The 22671-nt window shown below is 33.2% G+C and overlaps 1 protein-coding gene across 2 annotated transcripts; it reads right to left on the reverse strand.

Moving 5' to 3' along the window:
- Window positions 1-265: 265 nt before the first annotated feature.
- Window positions 266-22344, reverse strand: LOC132722813 (importin subunit alpha-4-like). 2 transcript variants are annotated; one of them, XM_060707385.1, is made up of 14 exons: window positions 22188-22344; window positions 21531-21575; window positions 20910-21076; window positions 14141-14236; window positions 13613-13710; window positions 12950-13036; window positions 12346-12560; window positions 8139-8270; window positions 7170-7298; window positions 5935-6039; window positions 5530-5601; window positions 2751-2913; window positions 2173-2264; window positions 266-1647 (listed from the first exon to the last, which is right to left on the reverse strand). In XM_060707385.1, the coding sequence occupies exons 1-14, from the start codon at window positions 22251-22253 to the stop codon at window positions 1552-1554; spliced, it is 1563 nt and encodes a 520-aa protein (XP_060563368.1). In that variant the 5' UTR covers window positions 22254-22344; the 3' UTR covers window positions 266-1551. The 2 variants fall into 2 exon arrangements, with proteins under 2 accessions (XP_060563368.1, XP_060563367.1); XM_060707384.1 differs by having other exon boundaries at window positions 5521-5601.
- Window positions 22345-22671: the final 327 nt, after the last annotated feature.

The raw sequence follows: 22671 nt of genomic DNA on the forward strand, positions 1-22671 counted from the left end.
ATCGCCACTTGTGTAGTTATCCATACAAGTAAATATATCTTGAGTTTTACAGACAAATCAATGAGCAAGTATGAAATTAAACCATGATCTTTTCTCGTTTTAATATTTTCTTTCAGATTTAAGACTTGAATGTTACTTTGTTAGGAATGTTTAACTTCTCAAGTTCTGAGATTCTGGTGGCCACTAAAGAAGTCCAATACATTCTCTAAAATTAATCATTGCCTTTAAAAATGTCATTAAACTAACAAAGAAGTATACGACAAACTCTGCCTGACAAATATAATACTGATTTTCCTCTCCCCTCACTCTCCCTCCCTCTATCTTACTGTACTATCTCACCTTTTCTCCCACCATGAAGAAATGTTTTCTCCTAGAAAAAAAAAATACGCTAAGGATTTCTGAAATATCTTCACACCATTTCTCTCGTTCCTCCCCAAAGTTATCTCTCTTACATTTCAGAAAAGTAACCTCTTTTAGATCATTCTTTTTAAAAAATTAAACTGAAAAAAAAATAAATTGCGTTTTGTTAAAAAATAAATTTTCAAACTGATTTTAAAACAATAAACTTAACAGCTCCAAAATGTTCATATCGCAAAAAACCTTCAGGAAAGCTGTTTATACCAATGTCCACATGTAAGTAAAAATAAAATAATCATGTACCTATAAAAGATAAATTTTATTTCACATGATGACTGTTGTTGTACACACAAATTTAACTGTTAGATAAATTGCGATATTTCTTATCAAATAGCCATGAAATGTGATACTTTATTTCAAAGACATATACATATATAGAGATCTATAACTGATTTAGAAAAGCATACATGCAAGTATGACTGGGGTTCGAGGAAATTTGCTTATGAACAGTCCTACAGGATGGCGTTATCCAGTTGCCGACCAAATAAAATAATATTATACGACATCTTTTCATATTCATCAACTCTAAGAAAAGTGGATTTTTAAGCAATTCTTTATATTCAATGCATGAAATCCTTTAGCTAGGGGAAACTTGGCCAACAACTATCAGGTATTATTAAAAATCCCAATTATGATTTTAACTCTTCTTTCGGACATTAGTGCACAAAATTAGCATGTGCCTAGACAATACCAGGTCAGTAGGTCTGGATCATTGGAAAAGTTTCCTCGGATATACGCGTGATCTAAATGGTCAGCTTCTGGCTGTTCACTATTCTGTAAACTTCTGACGTGGCTGCCATCAGATGACTGCTCGCCTGACCTTTCACCCCAGAAAACTCTTGCCGATGATGGAACATTCTCGAAATTTTCATTTTCGTCCATGATTTGATTAATGTCGACGCTACTGGAGCGAGTTTCCGAAGAGCTACAACTGTTTAAATGATTTGCAGAGCGTTCCGATCCGCAAGTGGAAGCGTTGCTACAAATATCGTCTTTCACAGATAATTGATTAGAGCTGTCACCATCTGGTAAAAGAATGGACTGGTTAACCAGTGTATCACATATGGCTGCAGGATTCTGAAGTGAGTCACTAGAAATTTCTACCACATTGCCTACATCGTGACTGTCCTCTAGTCAGAAATTAAAACCTTCCTTTGGTATAGACTGTGCCGGATCAAACTGGTAACCTTCTGTACTCACCTCTGGCATTAACGAGGGATCTTCTTCAGTCTGTAAACAGTGAATGTCTAGATAAAATATGTTTAGAATACCTACAATACCTTTATTTTCTCAAATCAAAAAGGTTACGCTCAGTATGTGAGTTTACCTTTTTTTCCATCTCTTGAAAAAATGTATTATATGCTTACCTGAAATCTTTTCAAGATAAGTAAATTTTATTAAAGTGACATTGTTTCATGTATGATGTACATACATAATGAGGATATATATTTATTTTTACAACACCTGACCACATTGGGCTTACAAGTCACTGAATGATTTAAACATTTTCATTTATGGTATTTTTCAAGTAAGTAATTTCACAGTTAACAACAGACAAAAACATTTACAATAATGCAGTTTTATACAAGACCTTCTAAAATTGAAAATCAGTAATTTTCTAAAATATATGGTGAAGGAATATGTTTTTTGGGATGGCAACTTCTGCACTAAAGGATTTTCTTGATCACCCTTGCATATTTTTTTTTCATGAAGCATGATCCAAAAAGGCAATAATAACTTAATATATATACTCACATCTGCTGAGAAATACTGATCTATAATTTGGTAGGCTAGATTATAGATTTCTTCGTTTTCGTGATTTTGTAAATTTTCTATTTTATCCAAGCCTGAAAGAAAAAGACGTATTACTTCGTCTCCAAGTAACCAGAATTCAAGTAATTGGAAAAAAAAACAAAAAAAAACAAAAACAAACAAACATTATTCTGAAGTTTTTTTTTCTTAATGAAAATAATCAAAGCAATTTCTAAATCTTGTCTGGGGGGCTTCTAAATGCTAGCTGGACAGCTTTGAAAGAAATGTTCAAACCTATACTTAGACAAGCCACACTTTTGGGCATGTTACACATAAATCTTCTCTTTGAGACAAAATCACAATAATAACTGAACTAGTTTTGTTTACTATAATTGATAGATCCCTACTATGACCTTTTATATTATATTTGAATAACAATTGATTTAACGACAAACATTGACATGTGCTCTTTTGTTAACAAATATATGGTGAAATTCTTATTATATCCGCTAATGTGATACTAGTAATTAAAATTAGACTAATCAAGGATCTATGCATTTATACAATTAGCAACAAGTTACCTCCACATTCTTCAATAAGTTGACCTATACTGTTAGACTCATCTCCAGCCATCTTTAGAATATTGTTGATACCATCTAACACTACATTTACCACCTGTGTGTCCTTCACACTTAACAAGTTACAGAATGGCTGTATTACTCCACACTGTACAACGTATTCCACCTGTAAAAATGACAATTAGTATGATAAATATGCTGATTTTATTGCACAGCTTATCTGTTGACAGTCCATTCAATATTTGAGCTGCATCACGACAAAACCAACATAGTGCGTTTGCGACCAGCATGGATCCAGACCAGCCTGCCCATCCGCGCAGTCTAATCAGAATCCATGCTTATCAGTTTCTCCACTTGTAATAGAGTTGGTAAGTGAACAGCATGGATCTAGATCAGACTGCGCGGATGCGCAGGCTGGTCTGGATCCATGCTGGTCACAAACGCACTGACTCTGTTGATTTTTTGTGACGCGGCTCATTTTTTTAATGCCAGTTAAAGTAATGACTTGACTATGCTTCCTGCATTAAGTAAACACGATCTGCATCACTGTGTAGTCTAACACAGACATTTTACTGTCCGCTGTTCAATTTTTACTTTTGGATATTGAATAACCTTTGACCTTTTACCTACTGAATGTGAACAATGGACTTGCCCATCTTCCATATTTGGAACTGTTCACTGCCAATTTAGGGTAAAACAAGATCAAAATACAAAGTTTATCAGCCAGCAGTGTAGAGCCTGGGCAGACTGTATAGACCTTTAACCTACTGAAAGTGTTCAATGGACTCGTCCATCTTCAATCAGTGTTAATTCTAGGATTCGAAAAACAGGGGTGATTTTTATCGAAAAGTGAGAATTTATTACATTTGTTGATCTTTTTCCTTCTTTCTCTATGTAAAAGGTTCCCCCTGCCTCAGCCCCCATCCCCTCTCCTAGAAAAGACAATGCTTCCATATTTGGAACTGCTCATTGTCAATTTAGGGTATAATAAGATGAAAATAGGAAGTTGATCAGCAAACAGTATAGAGCCTGGTCAGATTGTATGGATGTGCAGGCTGATATGACTCTATACTGATCACGAAGAATAATCAACTTTGGTTCCAGCAGGTAATGGGTTACAGGACAAGGGATAATACAACAAGTTCAATACAAAACACTTGACAGCATTATGGTTAACTAATAATATAGAAGAACATTGTCTTGCTGAGTTTTCCAAATTTCAACATCATCCATTGCCTTAATTAAAGATGGTCTTTTATTTATACTTTTAATTCATCATTTATCAAATTCGTTTTTACATCCAATTTAAAACTATTTTTAAGTACAAATATTTAAAATTTACCATTTTTTTTAATTGTGCAATTTTATTTACAAAGGTATGTATAATCAATAAAATAAAAGTTGAAAATGTCAACGCAAAACAGTAAAACTTTAATACAGGCAGTAACTAAACAAAGAAAGACAAAAAGCAACAATTAACATTAATAGCACATTATTCTCCAGAAATGTTTTTTTTTTAATTTAAAAGTTTGAATTCTCAAATCTTTTTTATGTTTGATGTACTGTTGAAGACCCTCTTTTGCTTTGTTACTTTTTGGCATATAGTAATATCAGCACAGTGATTTAGTATTTTGCACTTAAGTCAAAACACTACTTTGTTTTACCGCCTTTCTCTTTCTCGAGAAAAAAAAAATTGTTTTTTAAGGAATAATGTGCCTTTTATAAACAAGCAAAATAGTGTAAAGATGTAAACTGTCAGGAAGAGAGGTGAAAATATGTAGAAAGCAGCAAATAATCGAAAAGGAAAAAGTATAACATTGAAACCAAATCATTCATTGCTCATGGAATATTTTACCAATACTGAATCAAATACAATTTTCATTTTAATTATTATTTAGTAAAGTATAATCCCAATTTCATGATATGTCATCAAATAATCTATCTTTAATGAGAAGCATATGTAGAATCAAATAAATTAATTTCTGGTAACAAAATATTAACACAAACACAAGAAGCCTAGGCTATGAAGTAAATTTCTTCTTGTTTTCTTTGGTTGGTGTAAACATCACACCAATACAGTAAAGGTCATATGGCGACTTTCCACCTTTTCTACAGATGGAGCAATTTATTTCAGGCACAAATGGCTCCTCAGTAGAACCAATGACGTTCCATAGGCTACCTGGATAGCTTTTTTACATGAAAGAATCCAAAGTCCCATGTCAAGATTCGAAACCACAGTGTTGAAGTCAACAACCTGAACCACTGCCACTAGATTCCCAACATGAGAAATTAGTACTCTCCAAAGCTTTATAAACATTAAAAAGATGCTACTAGAACATTGTTTAAAAAGCCAAGCTGGCTTTCGGAATGTTGAATTTATTCTGATGACCCAATGGGCAAGTAAGAAATTTAACTCCAAGACTAAATAATCAATTTAAATTTCTAACTATACATACACCATTAACTCTCTAACTTTCATCTATTATGTTTAAAATTGTATAAACACAACTAACTGTGTCAAAGGCAACCCCTGTATTTCTCATGGTAAATTCAACACCTTAAACTTTACTTAGGGAAAGTCAATAGGTTTTATGTTATTTACATAAGGGCCCTTACATATCATATTGTCACCTTGAAAGTGCTTTGTTCACATTTAAGCAAAGCCACTTATTTTAAAACAAACCACCTATCCAACTTAATCATATTAGAGAGCAAAGATAAACTAACCAAGAGCAATGCTTGTTGTGAGATAGTTTTAGAGAGAATATAGTACCTTACTCACCTGTTCTGTTTTCCCGCTTATTGTTAAATTACTTATTGCCCATGCTGCTTCCTTTTGGGTCTGAAAATCTCCCTGTAATAAGTAAATAAAATATGATAATTCAGTTTCTATAAAAAGAAAAAACAACATATCAACTTCATGTTTGATTTTCATTTAAATGTTTACGTACAGACAGTGTTTTGTGTTAGTAATCACCTTTTGATCTAGCCATCTTTAACCCCTACCAGCTAACAATCTAACTTGTCCTTTAATTTTTCAAACTGGACAAGACCATTCAAAATCTGTACTGACCGGAACACTGAACAGTGCAAACCACATTCAAGCAGCACAGGATTTTGCAAAGTTTTGGAAATTCACAACCTTTCTTCGTCTGGAAAGTAGTTGAAGAAATATTCGAGTATTTACCTTTGAGAGATGATGAATTATCATTGGTATAAGACCTGCGTCTATCACAGCTTGAACCTGCGTCATGTTGCCGGCTGTGATATTGGACAAGAACCACACTGCCTCCTGTATTACACATCAAACATTTACCATTAGGTATATTATAAATATAGTTGAAGTGTAAATATGTCAAATAAGGATCTCATTTTAAACTTTCCCTTCCATTGAGATAAATGTTTTACATTTTATGCTGTACAACAGTATCTTAATTATATACAATAAATATATCAAAATTGTGCGAATAGATTAGTTTTGTTAACATATTTTTTTCTTAATTTATACTATCTATTATTACATTTTGATTTTATCCTGAATACTCGTACTATTTTGAGGAAAATAACACCTTTTTATATAATAACATCACTGCAATCATTGGGCTCAATCCAAGAATTATCATGTCATATCAACATGATGCAAGATCAGAAATGAGGCTCAATCACTAGGTGAGAGCCTGCATGGGGTTTTACACAGAAGACTATAACCATGATGCCCAAGACTTCCATTTTTTTCATCATCAGCCCCCATGGAGAGCCTCAATTGCACTTCATTCTCTATCAAAAAGCCATAATACCGTGGCCTTTCAGGCTTGAACATCATGGTTTAAACACAGAAAAGACACAAATACAACAAACACACATCCTCACATACAAATTATTTATAACACAAATATAAAAACACTTGCATACACACACTCATATCACAAGACAAAGGACAAGTCTTCTTGATACCCCATTTCATCATTTCCTACAAATTTTAGCAAATGTGTTAATCTTTTCTTTTGTGTCAGTTTTTAATGCCACATGAACTCTTACAATACTGACAAACTAAAATGGTGAAATTGAGATCCTAAGAACTCTTTCCTGGATTAATTAAGCCTTTTCAAAGTGGCTTATCTTTCAACTTGGTTACAATTTAGGTAAATAATTGAATTCTTAGTCTTGAATGTCATTGCAAAATTTAAAGTATGTATTGGTGGCGACATGGCTAAGTGGTTAAAATGTCAGACTATTTATCTAAGGGCCTCTTGCTACCAGAGTTCCAGCATTTGTTTCTTTAAGCTAGAATACTTAACACTCATTGTTAAAACTCATTGCTTAGTTGTAGTTGGTTAAAGATACGAAAAATGTCTCTAAGCTTGAAACTTCCTACACAACCACATAGAACTAATCATAAACAAGTCTGGAAATCGAGCTTACCTTATTTATTTTTTCTTTTGAATGTGTAAGAAGAGAAGGGAAATGTGAAAGTGCGTCACATGCTAGGACTGTTTGCGTCTGTTCGTCTGTGCCTGTTACTATATTCCCCACAGCTCTTAATGCCGCTGTCTGAAGAAGTAAATGTTTACTTTGATTTACATGTCTCAAATCTGGCAAAGGATTAATCTCACTACATCAACATTATACATCTTGTGTACAAGATTGATTTCAAGCAAATGCAAAATCATTAAATTTACAAAACTTTTGTTTTGAAAGAAAAAAAAATATATTTAGAAAAAGAAGCTTAACAGATACGTTTTTTTCAAATCAAGTATTAGAAACAATGCAGTGAAAAATATCTTTAATTTATCTACAGTTTTCAAACTCTCATAAAATGTCTAAGCGTCTCAATCTAAATTTATTACTATTATTTAGGGCTGTCATTGATTATCACGATATCGATATATCATTGATATTCATCATCCGATACAATATCAATACACATTTTCACATAACGATACACGCTAAAAAAATATTTTCTGTTAGTTAATATACCTCTATATTTTGGCTTATAGGAGAAGTCACTTTTTGCTAGTTTTCTTGGTTAACTTGAAATTTAAACGTTTTCAAATGTCAATGACAAGAATAACATAGAAAAGAAAACTTTCTGTTATTTTGTAGTATTTGTAATGTGTAATACATGTATGCATAACACCTAGATCCCAATTTATAACACATATATAAATGTTTTTTATTGTATCTACTGTCAAAGTCAATATATCGATATATCATTGATATTTGTCTCTTGATATATCGATACAAAATTTTCCATCATTGACAGCCCTTCTATTATTCTAAATAAAAAAAAACAATACATCACCTTTTTTTTCAAACAAGCTAACTAGTTTATTATCCTAAATAAAGTCCAGTCAACATCATAATAGGAAACCACCTTATTGCGACACTTACCTGAACTTTTACATCAACATGACTTAAAAGAGGCACTAAGAAAGGTACAACACCAGAGTCTATCACCATTTGTATTTGCTCATTGCCACCGTCAGTAAGGTAAGACAGTGCCCATACAGTGTCGACAAGAATCTGAAATAAGATAATTATTCATTGATATATAGGTAGATTACTTGCTTTAGACACTAATATTATTGTCATGGTTAAGAGGTGCTCACTTATTAGGGGAGATTGTATAAGCTACTGGATAGTTCAGTCGATAAGAGCTGCGAAACGGTATTCAGAGGGTCCCAGGTTCGAGTCCCATTCAAGGTACACATTTTTCTAACTACGAAATTTTTATGCCAAATGCAGCTCTGTAACAAATGGTTTGATTGGTTGGCTTAAAATAACTCCATTAGAAAATCAAAGAACCAGAGTTTGTCACTCTAAGTTCTACATAAGAAGAACTAGACTTTAAAGTCAGATGATAAAATTCACACATTTTTATTAAACAAGAGGGCCATGATGGCCCTGAGGTCGCTCACCTGTATATAGGCCCCCCCCCCCGGGCCAATTTTTACCCAAGGGCTTTTATTTATTAGAACAGACTTGGTAGACACCCATAAGAAGATGTTTCATGCTAGTTAAAAACAATGACACCCCTGGGGCAGGGCCAGTTTTGACCCCCGGGCTTTTATTTGAACAAACTTTGTAGATATTTACTTAAAGATGTTTCATGCTTAATATCTAAACTCTAGCTATTTGGGTTTTTTCAAAGAAGATTTTTAAGAGTTTGCTATACACATATAAGGAAAATCAATGACCCCCACCCCCCCCCCCCCGGGCGGGGCCAGTTTTGATCCCAGGGCTTTTATTTGAACATAGTTGGTAGACACCAATTAGAACATGTTTCATGCTAAATATCTTAGCTCTAGCTCTTTGAGTTCTTTAAAAGAAGATTTTTTTAAGTTTTTACTATATGCATATATGGAAAATCAATGACCCCCTGGGGCGGGGCCAATTTTGACCCCAGGGCTTTTATTTGAACAAACTTGGTAGACACTCATTAGAAGATGTTTCATGCTGAATATCTTAGCTCTAGCTCTTTGGGTTCTTTAAAAGAAAGATTTTTTAAAGTTTTTACTATATGCATATAGGGAAAATCTAAGACCCCTGGGGCGGGTCAATTTTGACCCCAGGGCTTTTATTTGAACAAACTTGGTAGACATTCACTAGAAGATGTTTCATGCCAAATATCTAAGCTCTAGCTCTTATGGTTCTTTAAAAGAAGATTTTTTAAGTTTTTACTATATGCATATAGGGAAAATCAATGACCCCCTGGGGCGGGGCCAATTTTGACCCCAGGGCTTTTATTTGAACAAACTTGGTAGACACTCACTAGAAGATGTTTCATGCTTAATATCTTAGCTCTAGCTCTTTGGGTTCTTTAAATGAGGATTTTTTAAGTTTTTACTATATGCATATAGGGAAAATCAATGACCCCCAGGGCGGGGCCAATTTTGACCCCAGGGCTTTTATTTGAACAAACTTGGTAGACACTCACTAGAAGATGTTTCATGCCAAATATCTTAGCTCTAGCTCTTTGGGTTCTTTAAAAGAAGATTTTATAAGTTTTTACTATATGCATATAGGGAAAATCAATGACCCCCTGGGGCGGGGCCAATTTTGACCCCAGGGCTTTTATTTGAACAAACTTGGTAGACACTCATTAGAAGATGTTTCATGCTAAATATCTTAGCTCTAGCTCTTTGGGTTCTTTAAAAGAAGATTTTTAAAGTTTTTACTATATGCATATAGGGAAAATCTAAGACCCCCTGGGGCGGGGTCAATTTTGACCCCAGGGCTTTTATTTGAACAAACTTGGTAGACATTCACTAGAAGATGTTTCATGCCAAATATCTAAGCTCTAGCTCTTATGGTTCTTTAAAAGAAGATTTTTTAAGTTTTTACTATATGCATATAGGGAAAATCAATGACCCCCTTGGGCGGGGCCAATTTTGACCCCAGGGCTTTTATTTGAACAAACTTGGTAGACACTCACTAGAAGATGTTTCATGCTTAATATCTTAGCTCTAGCTCTTAGGGTTCTTTAAATGAGGATTTTTTAAGTTTTTACTATATGCATATAGGGAAAATCAATGACCCCCAGGGCGGGGCCAATTTTGACCCCAGGGCTTTTATTTGAACAAACTTGGTAGACACTCACTAGAAGATGTTTCATGCCAAATATCTTAGCTCTAGCTCTTTGGGTTCTTTAAAAGAAGATATTATAAGTTTTTACTATATGCATATAGGCAGGGCTTCCGTTAACGGGCGTACGGCCGTAAATTACGCCCGAAAATCGTATCTGTACGCCGAAAATTAAGATCAATGACGTACCGCTGACTTCCAAAAATTTAGGAATACGGCGTAAATCGTAAGCCGTGACGTACGCCACGACCATTTTCTCACTTTCCTGGCGTACGATTGGATTATTTATTTAACTCCGCCCCCTGAATTGAATGGTTGACATGACAGCGATGGGGGAAATTATGCGAATGCACCTGGCGCGTGACGAATTAGCGAGTGTTGATTTATGACCTTGATAAGCGTGAAAACAAAGTGATTGGATTAATTGTTTGTTTTGTACGGATAATGGATGGTTAATTGACGTAAACTGTGGTAGGTATCTGTTTTTAATTACTTAAATTAGATAAAAATGATTTATTCTTTATTGTGTGCATCGGTAAGTTTTGAATGAGAAAGTTTGCCGAGTCGGCGAAGCGTGTTTTTGTCTTTTGATTTTTTTTCCTTTTTGAAGTTAAAGACGTTTTATTTTCACACATTCTATCGATGTTGATTTGATTTGATTTTTTTTTCACTCGCTAATTACGAAATTATTATGAGAAGCAAAGTTACATTTATAAATCTTTTTCCCTACCCACTCTCAAAATGTCTCAATGCTCACTTCTGCAATTTGGCGTATCTCAAAAACGTAATTAAAAAATTAATTTGGTCAAGAACGGTGTTCGAAATTACTTTCATAAAACTTTCAATTTATAAGCCTGATTAAATTTAACCATTTTCGGTTGTTAATGTGTTATGATTCATTTGATACACTGAAATTGTGTTCGGTACTGTAGTAAATAATTTTAAACACAAGAGATATTTAAACAACAATTTTTATTTTACAAATAAGAAATATAACAATGCTAAAGGATGTCATGTTTTTTTTTTATTTCAGGAAATCTACAGAGATCCACCCTTTTAAAACACAATGAATCCAAGGACCACAAAAATGCTGTGCAGGCTGATCACAGCTGTATGGTACTGATCCAGAGGTAGAAAAAGAAGAACCCATCATACACATTTCAGAATCTACTTGTACCATGATTGATTAAAGAATTAAAAGTTTTCTGGAAATATTATTTTTTCTGTTATACCAATGAGCAATTATTTGAATGTTATCACTGAAGGGTTCTACACGGTTACCACTGTCCTTAAATAACAACAATACAGTCCTTTTCAGGTAATGTTCTTACTTCTATTGAAAATATTTACCCAACAATCATGTAAAGATACTTTGAACTTTTTAAATATGTATAATAAAACATTTAAAGGAATGACATTTTCAGAATCTTGTGATTAAAATAATTGCTTTTACTTGTATCATCCCATACTATAAATCAAACATTGAAACATGAAAATTATACGCGTAAGAACAACTGACTTCCAGAAATTTACCTCATGACTTCCAAAATTCCTTGAAAGGAAGTCCTGACTTCCTAAAAAAAATTCCTAGTGGAAGCCCTGCATATAGGGAAAATCAATGACCCCCTGTGGCGGGGCCAATTTTGACCCCAGGGCTTTTATTTGAACACACTTGGTAAAAACTCACTAGAAGATGTTTCATGCCAAATATCTAAGCTCTAGCTCTTAGGGTTGTTTAAAAGAAGATATTTAAAGATTTTTCTTTCGGTTGCCATGGCAACCAGAGTTCTGCATGGAATTAAATTCTTTGAACAATTTTTAAAGGTGACCACCAAAGGAACATTCCTGTGAAGTTTGGATGAAATTGGCTCAGTGGTTTATGAGGAGATGTCATTTAAAGCAAAAGTTTAAGGACGGACGCCGGACGGACGGACGCCGGACGAAAAGCGATCACAAAAGCTCACCCTGTCACTTTGTGACAGGTGAGCTAAAAAACAAAACAAAGAGTACTTACATTTATATCTTGATGGTGAATAAGCACACAAAGCGCGGGTAGAATTTCTTGTATGGTATCAACAGGTGGTGGGGGATCCTTGTTCCGACACAAGTTTACAATTACCCAAGCCACGTTACGTAAGAATGGGAGTGGTATATTAGGGTTGATAAATTCCAGCAAAGGTTTCACAGCTCCCAGACTGATAACATAGTCTCTGCACTGAGGCCCATCACCTGAAAACGGAAACAGTTACTTGTAACATAACATAACATTTCCTATCCAATACTCTAGGAAGATGCATAATAATGAGAACATTTCAGTTATGTTCTTACTTAACCTTTAAGCGCAACAGTCTAAAAATACTTATTTTCAGAAATTACAAAATTGCTTTATTTCTATGATTTACCCTCTTCTCTTATATAAAAAGAAACTAATGATAACTAGAATATTCAGTTTGTTCAGCCTTACATATATTTTACAACACTTTGACCATAGCACAAATTACTTTGAAACAGCAAAAAAAAAAGCCTTACAAAAGGATACATAGTTTTTTCCCCCACATGTATGAAAACCTGGTAATAGTCTTACTCATTAACATACAGTTTCACACAGTTCAACTTACCTATAATATTACCAAGAGCCCAAACTGCCTGTTCTTGAACATTCTGCTGGTCAGACTGTAAAAGTCTTAGAAAATGAGGCACAGCACCTGAAAAATATCACATTAAGCTTATATAACATAAATATCAAAATATTTGACAATCTTAAACTGTGTTATTCATGTGAGTTGGATTTGCAAAAAGTAAACCTATAACTAAATATATAATAGTACAATTTTAAAGTCATCAATTGGGTCATTTTCTATGGCAAACAAGCACAGCAGACCTTAAACCTTAGATGTAGAATAGGCAATAACTTTTCATTTTTTTATTATCTTTTTTTTATGTTGCACCAACTCAGTATAGCTTATATGGCAAATTTCCAGTTTTACTGAAGGAAGAGCTTAGGTGCCCCTCTGTGCATTATTTATGACACAAATGAAATTCTGACCTGTTTCTTTACATGATACTTTCTATTATTTTTGTTGGATTTAAAAGTAATACTGATGTTGTTTCAGTCATATACAGATTTCAGAAGCATTCTTTTGTACAAGCTTCTGTAAGCTAATTCATTCACATAAAAGAATCTGAATTCTCTGAGATTTGAACCAAAACGAAACAACAAATGATGCTTATAACAGATATTCAAAAAAGTGCCTAGTACTTATGAGTCAAACAAAACAAACCTGCTTCAACAACTGCCCTTGTTTGTGCTGATGTGCCAGATGCTATATTTGTTAATGCCCATGCTGCTTCAAACTGTAGTGATGGCCTTGATGGGTCACTGGAATATAAAATAACTTCCATAACCCCATTTTAACATGCATTTTTGTCTTTATCTGCAGAAATTTTTATACATTTTAAAATTATTCATAGAACCCCTTAATCTGCTGATTTTCAACATTTAGCTACATTCATCACCAAAGAGCTTTTACAATTTACAGTATGTCTTCCATTTTTAAACATCAAGTATTAGTGTTTACATATCACACATTTTGTTTGGATCTGTGAGAATGCCCAACCAATGAAAGAAAGGTTGCCCAACCAATGAAAGAAAGGTTTGCTTAAATATGTTTGTTTAATAATTATCAGAAAGGAGATACTTTAGTCAAAATGGTGACAAAGAATTGAATCAGAATATGGCCATGACTAATCCGGAATCAAATTGTCAGCTCATAATAGCAATTTGTTTCACTCCTACTTAAATTACTTACTCGTCTTCTTTCGTCAAGCAATCTACAAGTATGGGTAGTATACCAGATGCAATCAGGTCATCAATAGGTGGATTCCTGTCACTGGACAATAATTTTCTGAAAGAAATTTAAATTTAAATGTAATTGAAGGTAAATGCAAATGTAAGCCTTAAGTATTTTGTGTGTAAGTCTCACAAAGTAAACACACAAAAATTCATACTGGATGAAGATTTGAGAAAGTAAGAAGCAAAATAGTTTTAACATAAAGATATTGTATCTTGTTTATAATCATTTAGTTATAAGTGCTGACATATATCCCTGTATGATGATTTAAACATGAAGTTATTTGCTAAAACAGAGCTCCAGATAATTTTTTTGGCCAAGGGCTTTTACCCCTCAAAATTTAGAGTGAGGGGTAAATTGTAAAATCTGAAAAACTTAAGGGGTAAAATCTGTCAAAAAAGCATTTTGCATTTTTATAAACAAATTAAACTTATTGTTTTTGTTTGTTTGTTTATTTTCTTTTTTTAAAGTCAGACTTCCAGAGTATACTGGAACTCAAGTTCAAGATACACTGCAAAATTATCAGGGCTTCCATTTTCAAAATTTGGAAGTCAAAGATTTCAAAATCTCTGATATTGGAAGTCACTGCCAAAATGAAGGAGTAAATGACTCCCAAACTTCCACTAGTGGAAGCCCTAAAATTAATATATTTTCTAGGAGTCAATATTTTTCTTTCTTTATTTCTGTAGGCATGTAGCTTATCATGTGCTTCAGTTTGAACAATTATAGTTGAAATTAAAAATCAAAGAAAAATAAACAAGATTTTTTATCTTTCCTTAAAAAAAGTATTGGTCTGAGAGAAAATTGTCCGTAACTGTAGTCTGGGTACGAAAATATTGAGTACAAAACTGCAGGTGAAAAACATGTTATTTTGTTCCAACAACAAATGTGAAAGAAATTAAAATATATTTTTGTTTATATTGAGACATAAGCATGTCAATAGATGCCTAAACAAACTTAATACTATGTTAACTCCTACTAGCAACCCCAGCTTATCACTGATAAGCCTACTAATTAGCCTGGAAATACACAAGAATCTGGTACCAGTTGGATACTTTTTCTCACTAATAAATAACTAATTATCTGATCAAGATGAAATAAAAACAGTTTGAAAGCTAATAAAATTGCCTTTAATTTGCATATTTTCTTTGTTGTTTTAATCCCATGTTATCTGATTTATGATCTTGTTTATCAGCAGTGCGCTGTTAATTGGGGGCAGATTGGAATAAACAATAAACATGCCACTGGCGCGTGATAGGCATCAGCTTTGATAGCTAGTGCGAGGGGTTTAAAAGCTATGAATATTAATGATTTTATATTATCCAATCATAAAAAGTGGTTTCTGGGCAATTTACCGTTTGTTGCATATTCGTATCACAGGCTTCGCGAAAGTTGCCGGACCGTCGGACATGTCCGGCAAAAATCAGGCCGGTCCGATATTTTTTTTCGGGGTTCCGGACCTTATGTCCGGTACGGATACCGGGATATATCCAAGACCGATCAAGACCGAGTTTTCTCCCTTGAATAAAAAAATGTAAAACGAGTTTTGATTCGCCGTTTCATTATAATTGTCCGATACATACGACTGTCAATAACCAAAATGTCGGTGTTACTACATTATTACGCTGGCAAAAATCGTAAACTATCCAATGAAGAAAAAAAAGCGAAACAAAAGGAATACGAGTCCAGGCGCCCGCCGAGAAAATTTGTGGGTAAATGGAAAAATGGCCGCTTTGATCATGAATGTTTTGATTTCCAAACAGAGTCCATCCACAGGTGCTTGAAACAAACTTTTTAAAGTTTTATATGGGCTATATAGTATATATTTTTATATACATATATAGACTGGTTATGTAAAATATTTGATTATGTGACTAGTAGAGCTGTCATCGATATCGACAATATCGATGTATCGTTGATATTTTTCTGCCGATCAATAATCGATACACATTTTAAAAAATCGATACTTTTGACTAATAAATTAAATGTCTAGAAATTATAAAATTCACCCAAAATATATACAGAAGCAGTTATTTATATCTAATGTTATGCTTTTGTTATATAGTGGAATTATTTCATAGCAATGGTGACAAAAAATATTGTCTGGAAAAAATCATGCAGTGGACAAGACACTGTACAGAACATGTTTTTGACTGAAATCATTGAAACAGGTATGAAAGTGAATGACAGACAAGTGAGTATAGGATATTATCGATATATCGTAGTATCGTTGATTTTAGTCACTTGATATCGATATATCGTTGATATGCTTTGCACTGAATCAATGACAGCTCTAGTGACTAGCGCCTGTGAGTCCATCAATCTGGATAAACTAATGTTTTATTTAAGGGAATAAAATTGTGTTGCAAATCTTTAAAAGTGATGTCTTTAAAAAAAAACACCAAGGTATTACCATATACATATATTTGGGGGGAAAAATTCGGTCAGACAAAAGTTCTTTCGGTCAGACAAGAATTGAAAGTTTGTCTGACCTAATGTCAGGCAAATTTTTCAGCAGTTTCGCGAAGCCTGGTATCATGTTTCTACGCAAAGTTATAGTCCCTCGAAGTTAAAGCATTTTTTCTCATTTAATACATTTTTTTTTTCAAATGCAACATAGATATTCATAAAATTTAAGTTCTAAATTTTATTTTGATACCAAAATCAGCTTTCGGAAATGAAAATTACCCGGTCGCATGTGCTGACGAAAAATGCAGTTTTTGAAACTTCCCGAGGTCACGCACTCTGACCTACGAGCGGCCATTTTGATTTCGCTTGTTTACCGACATCGTAAAGAAAAATAACCAATAAAGTTGGAAAATTAACATTTTCGTAACTCAAACAAATAAAAAAGATATTGTTATTGATAGAGAAATATGTTTGGTGAGTAAAAGTATTTTTATTTAAGTTATTTTATTGAAATCGGGCGATAATTTGTCTTTCCTTTACGCCGGGCCACGGAGTGTACGAAAGATCGAATTTTTTTATCTAGTTCGCCGATAATTCTGCTCTGTTTTTAGCGAAAACACCATTAAAATTGTAGAATTTGATTTATTTGATAATTGTTTATAAAATATTTACAATTAAAATGTTTTTTATTTGTGTTTTGGTCATTTAAACCTCGCCAGACCAATTTTTTTATCGGGTAGTTTCGTCCCTTTCCGATTCGTACTTTTTCGGCATAAATTATGTAGAAGGCTTACATTTAATTACTTAAGTTTAATATGTTACAAATCAATAATCAATTACCTGTTGTTAATCTTTTGGAGTTTAATATTGATTTAATAGATTTAACAAGGAACATCGCAATGCGATGCAACCAGGTTTTCAGCAAAATATTTCACAGAAGCTTCGTCATGCAGGGGCATTTGTTTTAAAGTGAACACCCGCCCGCCCACCCAAAATGACAAAACCCCGATGATATGCACAAGGACTCTTGATGAGAAAGCTTCTGTGAAAGTTTGTCAAAATAGTTTGTAGGAATAGGTGTGCAAATAAGAATTTGTTCACTTTATATTCTATATATGGAACAAAAACAATATATTTCTATATAAGGGAAAAAAATAAATGGCAATAATTAGGTCAAACATTATCAAATCTCATAACCCTGACAACATGCAGCAAGAGTTGATGACAAAGCTTCTGCGAGAGTTTTGTCAAAATCCCTAGAGAATTGTAGGAGTTGCGCACAGAATTGCACAGAGAAGAAGTGTTCACTATATATATTCTGTATAAGGAAAAAAAACAAAGGGCCATAATTAGGTAAAAAATTATCTAATCACAAAACCCGACAATATGTGCTATGGCACTTGATGACAAAGCTTTTGTGAAAGTTTGGTCAAAATCCGTTGAGAAATGTAGGAGAAGTTGCGCACTGTAGAAATTGTTCACTATTATATTCTGTATAAGGAAAAAATACACAAAGGGCCATAATTCGGTAAAATATTATCCAATCACAAAACCCCGACAATATGTGCCAGGCACTTGATAACAAAGCTTCTAAGAAAGTTTGGTCAAAATCCGTTGAGAAATGTAGGAGGAGTTGCGCACAGAAGAAATTGTTCACTATAATATTCTCTATAATGAAAAAAACAAAGGGCCATAATTAGGTCCAATATATACCAATTGCAAAACCCTGACAATATGTGTCAGGGCACTTGACGACAAAGCTTCTGAGAAAGTTTGGTCAAAATCCGTTGAGAAATGTAGGAGGAGTTGCGCACAGAAGAAATTGTTCACTATATATTCTATATAAGTAAAAAAAACAAAGGGCCATAATTAGGTCAAATATTATCTAATCGCAAAACCCTGACAATATGTGCCAGGGCACTTGATGACAAAGCTTCTGTGAAAGTTTGGTCAAAATCCGTTGAGAAATGTAGGAGGAGTTGCGCACAGAAGAAATTGTTCACTATATATTCTATATAAGGAAAAAAAACAAAGGGCCATAATTAGGTCAAATATTATCTAATCGCAAAACCCCAACAATATGCGCCAGGGCACTTGATGACAAAGCTTCTGTGAAAGATTGGTCAAAATCCGTTGAAAAATGTAGGAGGAGTTGCGCACAGAAGAAATTGTTTACGCCCGCCCGCCCGTCCGCCCATCCGCCCGCCCGCCGACATACCTCAATCTAATAACCAGTTTTTTCCTTCGGAAAACCTGGTTAATTAAGCTTTTATTCATAAGTTACAAAATTATGTATGCCTGTTTGAACTATTTATACACTTAGAATTATAGAGAAATATATCTGAATTTTAATGTCATTAAATGCACAGCCATTTTAAAAATTTAACATATAAATATAAAAAATCATTATCATTATTTTATTTTTTTTTTATTTTCAGATTCAGCATGGCTGACAAATACCCTGGTCCATTTTGTGAGCTTCACAATATAACTAAATCTGATTTACAACAGGGACACATAACTAAACCTGCCCAACCATTGTTAAATGGTATAGTTATTGAAATCAGTCATTACTTAGTAACATTGGGACACAATTCAAATGATTTATACAACATCTTAGTACAATTAGATCCTCTGTTACAATCTGTGTCAGTGAAATGAATATGTTGCAATAGCATACCAGGATGCATGGTATCCTGGTATTATAGTGAAAGTAACTGGCAAGGATGAATACATTGTTCGTTTCATGTCGCCAAGTAAAAAACCCGGACACTTCAGTTGGCCTTGCCGCGAAGATGTACAGACTGTGAATAAGGAGTTCATGATAGCAGCTGGTTTTATGCCAGACTGTTTAAATTCTGGCCGGTTATGGCATATTACAGACTGGCAAAATATTGACACAATTTACAAGAAGTATTCTGATGTATATTTCTAATGTCGAACTGTATGAATGTGTTGAACTGTTTATTGACTCCAACAAGTACATTGTGGAAATTGTATATATTATTAATAATTGTGTAAATAGTAATTAAGTGTATATATTTCAAAATCAAATGATATGCATTTTTTTCAGCAAGTAAATATGACAGTATAGATTTCAGTGTATTTTTTATGTTCATCAATCAAAATTTGAATTTTGATTTGTATTCTGTGTGGTACATATTATCATTTAGTACAAAGGCTGTTTATGTTTATTGTATTTATTATAAACATTATATGTTTTGATGTAAATAACAGTAATTGGTCAATGTTTTCAATGTATCCTTGATTATATATGATTAACTAACACCTGCTATTTCATTATGTGTGATACATGTATATATTTATAAATGATGTGTTTTTCGATTATTAAAAGTTTGTATATGACTCAATTGTTGTGGCTGTCTTTTGTAAAGGAATGGTAAAACATGGTAGTTATAAATACACCATTAAATGGGTTCCTGTGTGATCTAGCTATGTTCCAAATTTCATTAAGATATCATAAAAAATAAAAAAGTTATGGCAATTTTACTGTTTGTAAAAAGACATATTTTCATTCCGCGGTGCCGCGTTCGCGAGATATTTATTTTCATATTATATAGTGGAAATTTTCAAGAAAATTGCGGTTTTAGCAAAATTTCAAATTGTCATAACTTTTTTATTTTTAAAGATATTTTAAAAAGGGAAGCATTTCTGAAAAGCTCTAATTAAGACCTATACAACTGTCATTATAAAATAACATTTTAAAATTGTTCAAAAATCAGCTGGGGTTGCTACTCCTACGATGATTGTCTGTCAATAATTTCACAGGTTGATCTACGGGAGTTACCTCCCTTCTGTACTTCCTGCTATTTTCGTTTTTAACATGCGATGTTGACAACAGCACTTTTAGTTTTCAATGCAATAAAATGGAAATATATTGTATTTTTATGCTCAAAACATCCTGTTTCTGAATATCAAATGTTTACACTTCTATACTTTTACGCTTAAATTTTGACACACAAGCGTATTTTCATTTTGTTGTGCGTAACATTGACGCACGAATTTTGAAAGTGATTCGTATTTTAGATTTTCTATGCGTATTCTACGCTTATACGCATGCTATCTGGAGCTCTGCTAAAACATGAACTTAACCACAGCTGACTAAGTCTTTGCTATTGTCAAAGTATTAAATGCTTTAGTTAGAGCACTGGATGCATGTTATGAAAAAGACATTTCTTGAAGTGAATTCATATTGTGACTTTACAGTTTAACTTTTACTGATTGTGAAGCATTACATCAAACGTGAAATGTCACCAGAGTAAAACCAACAAGAAGTTATACATCACTAATGACTTACCTAGCTGCCTGAACAGCATTCAGTTGCACTGCTGGTTCAGAGCTGTATGCATTCTGGACAATATCTTGCAAAGACTGGGTCGAGGGTCGCTCACTATCGTCACTGTCAGTACTGTCGGCAGTTAATGGAACATTTCTGCGTTTTAACATGTGCTCCTCTCTTTTGTTCTGTGAATGAAAACAATCTCATTAATCATTCTGTATCATGTGAACTCAATTCAATACACAAGAGAAAATATTGATACATCAACAATACTGTTACAAATGTTTCTTCTCACAAATAACATTCTATAATTAAAATTAGTCAGCAATCAAAAAGAATGAAAATGTATGTATACCAATGTTTCAATAATAAAGCTTTACAGCAATAATTACAACAGCGACAATTTAAACCATGCAAATAAACAAAGCTTCTATGTAAACTGAACTTTTAATCAAAAACAAAATTTATCAGTATCTATTCTAATAAGCCTGGAAAAGTAATCCCTCTCAAATTCAATTATGATTTAGAATGCTGCCCTTGGATTATTTTTCTAAATGAATGTTCTAAGTGTATTCAAAATTTCCTTTTCACTTTTTCAGTCGAACTGAATTTAGATTTCACTTTTAAAAATTAATATACCTTGCGAAGTTCAACTGTAACCTCAGTTCTTCTTCTACGCATTTCCTGAAAAATATGAACAGATTAATACATTCATATTATAGTAAATCAGATACCATTCAGGGAATTGTTTTGACTTATTTTATAAGCTGACTCGAAAGGTTAGACAATCTCCTGGATTAGACCCCTATGAATATTTCAGAAGTAAAACTTGTATATAATACACTAAAAACACGGAATGAACCTTATATTATGTATATAATCCTGGTTTAGATCTTGGGGTCTAATCCTGGATATAGCCTATGTGGTCTGGGAAAAACCCGTTTTGTATTGAAAAGTTTACGTTCGTATCTAATTCAGAACAGCTTTAAGCGTCACAAGTAGCACCTACTTCAATATTATAATTCAGTGCAACTTACAATAGACAAGGAAAATTGTGCATTTCGAGTTTTTAAAAGCTGAATTATTTTTTTTGAAATTCGAACACGAGCTTACAGTGATTTTACGTTTATATCTTTAGAATTTTTCTATTTGAGAAGTTTTGAAATTTCAGAATATTAAAATTTAAGACATCCTTTTAATCAAATTACACGAGGTGTCTTTTTACGTTTTAGACCTTCAGGATAATTTTTGGGAACTTTCGTTTCACTATATAGAAAAATCGGTTTTATCTCTTACATCAGCATCTTTTCCTTTGTTTTTGTACAAATGGCCGCGTTCTTTTAAAGCTAATTCTGTCGTCATCTTCCGTATTTTAAGTACTTTTTTTTGTTCTTTTATAGAAACCACGACTTTTCCCAAAATGTCTGACCAGCTTGTCAATGAAACTCTGTATTTGGAAGCTGCTTTCTGATTGGATGCTGATTTTCCCGCCAAAACGAAACCATTTCTGTTAAAACAGTCCTGCTGAGTAAATAGCATAACGGGAAGGTACAAACAATTCAGATAAATATTGTTTTTAATGACATCAGAAATAAATCTTTCTGCCTCATACTTCAAAAAACATTTATGATTAATATAGATTTATTCCGGTAAATACACTCAGCCAATCAAAATTCATTTAAGATTTACAAAATATTGAGTCAGTTTATAGAATCTATAATTAGTTTCGATTATTTTGCAAATTTCTTTTTTAATGGGTATTTTAAATGCAAGATATAAT

The sequence above is a fragment of the Ruditapes philippinarum genome, unplaced genomic scaffold, assembly GCF_026571515.1.
Source record: "Ruditapes philippinarum isolate M1 unplaced genomic scaffold, ASM2657151v2 ctg738_1_1_1_1, whole genome shotgun sequence".
Classification (NCBI taxonomy): Eukaryota; Metazoa; Mollusca; class Bivalvia; order Venerida; family Veneridae; genus Ruditapes; species Ruditapes philippinarum.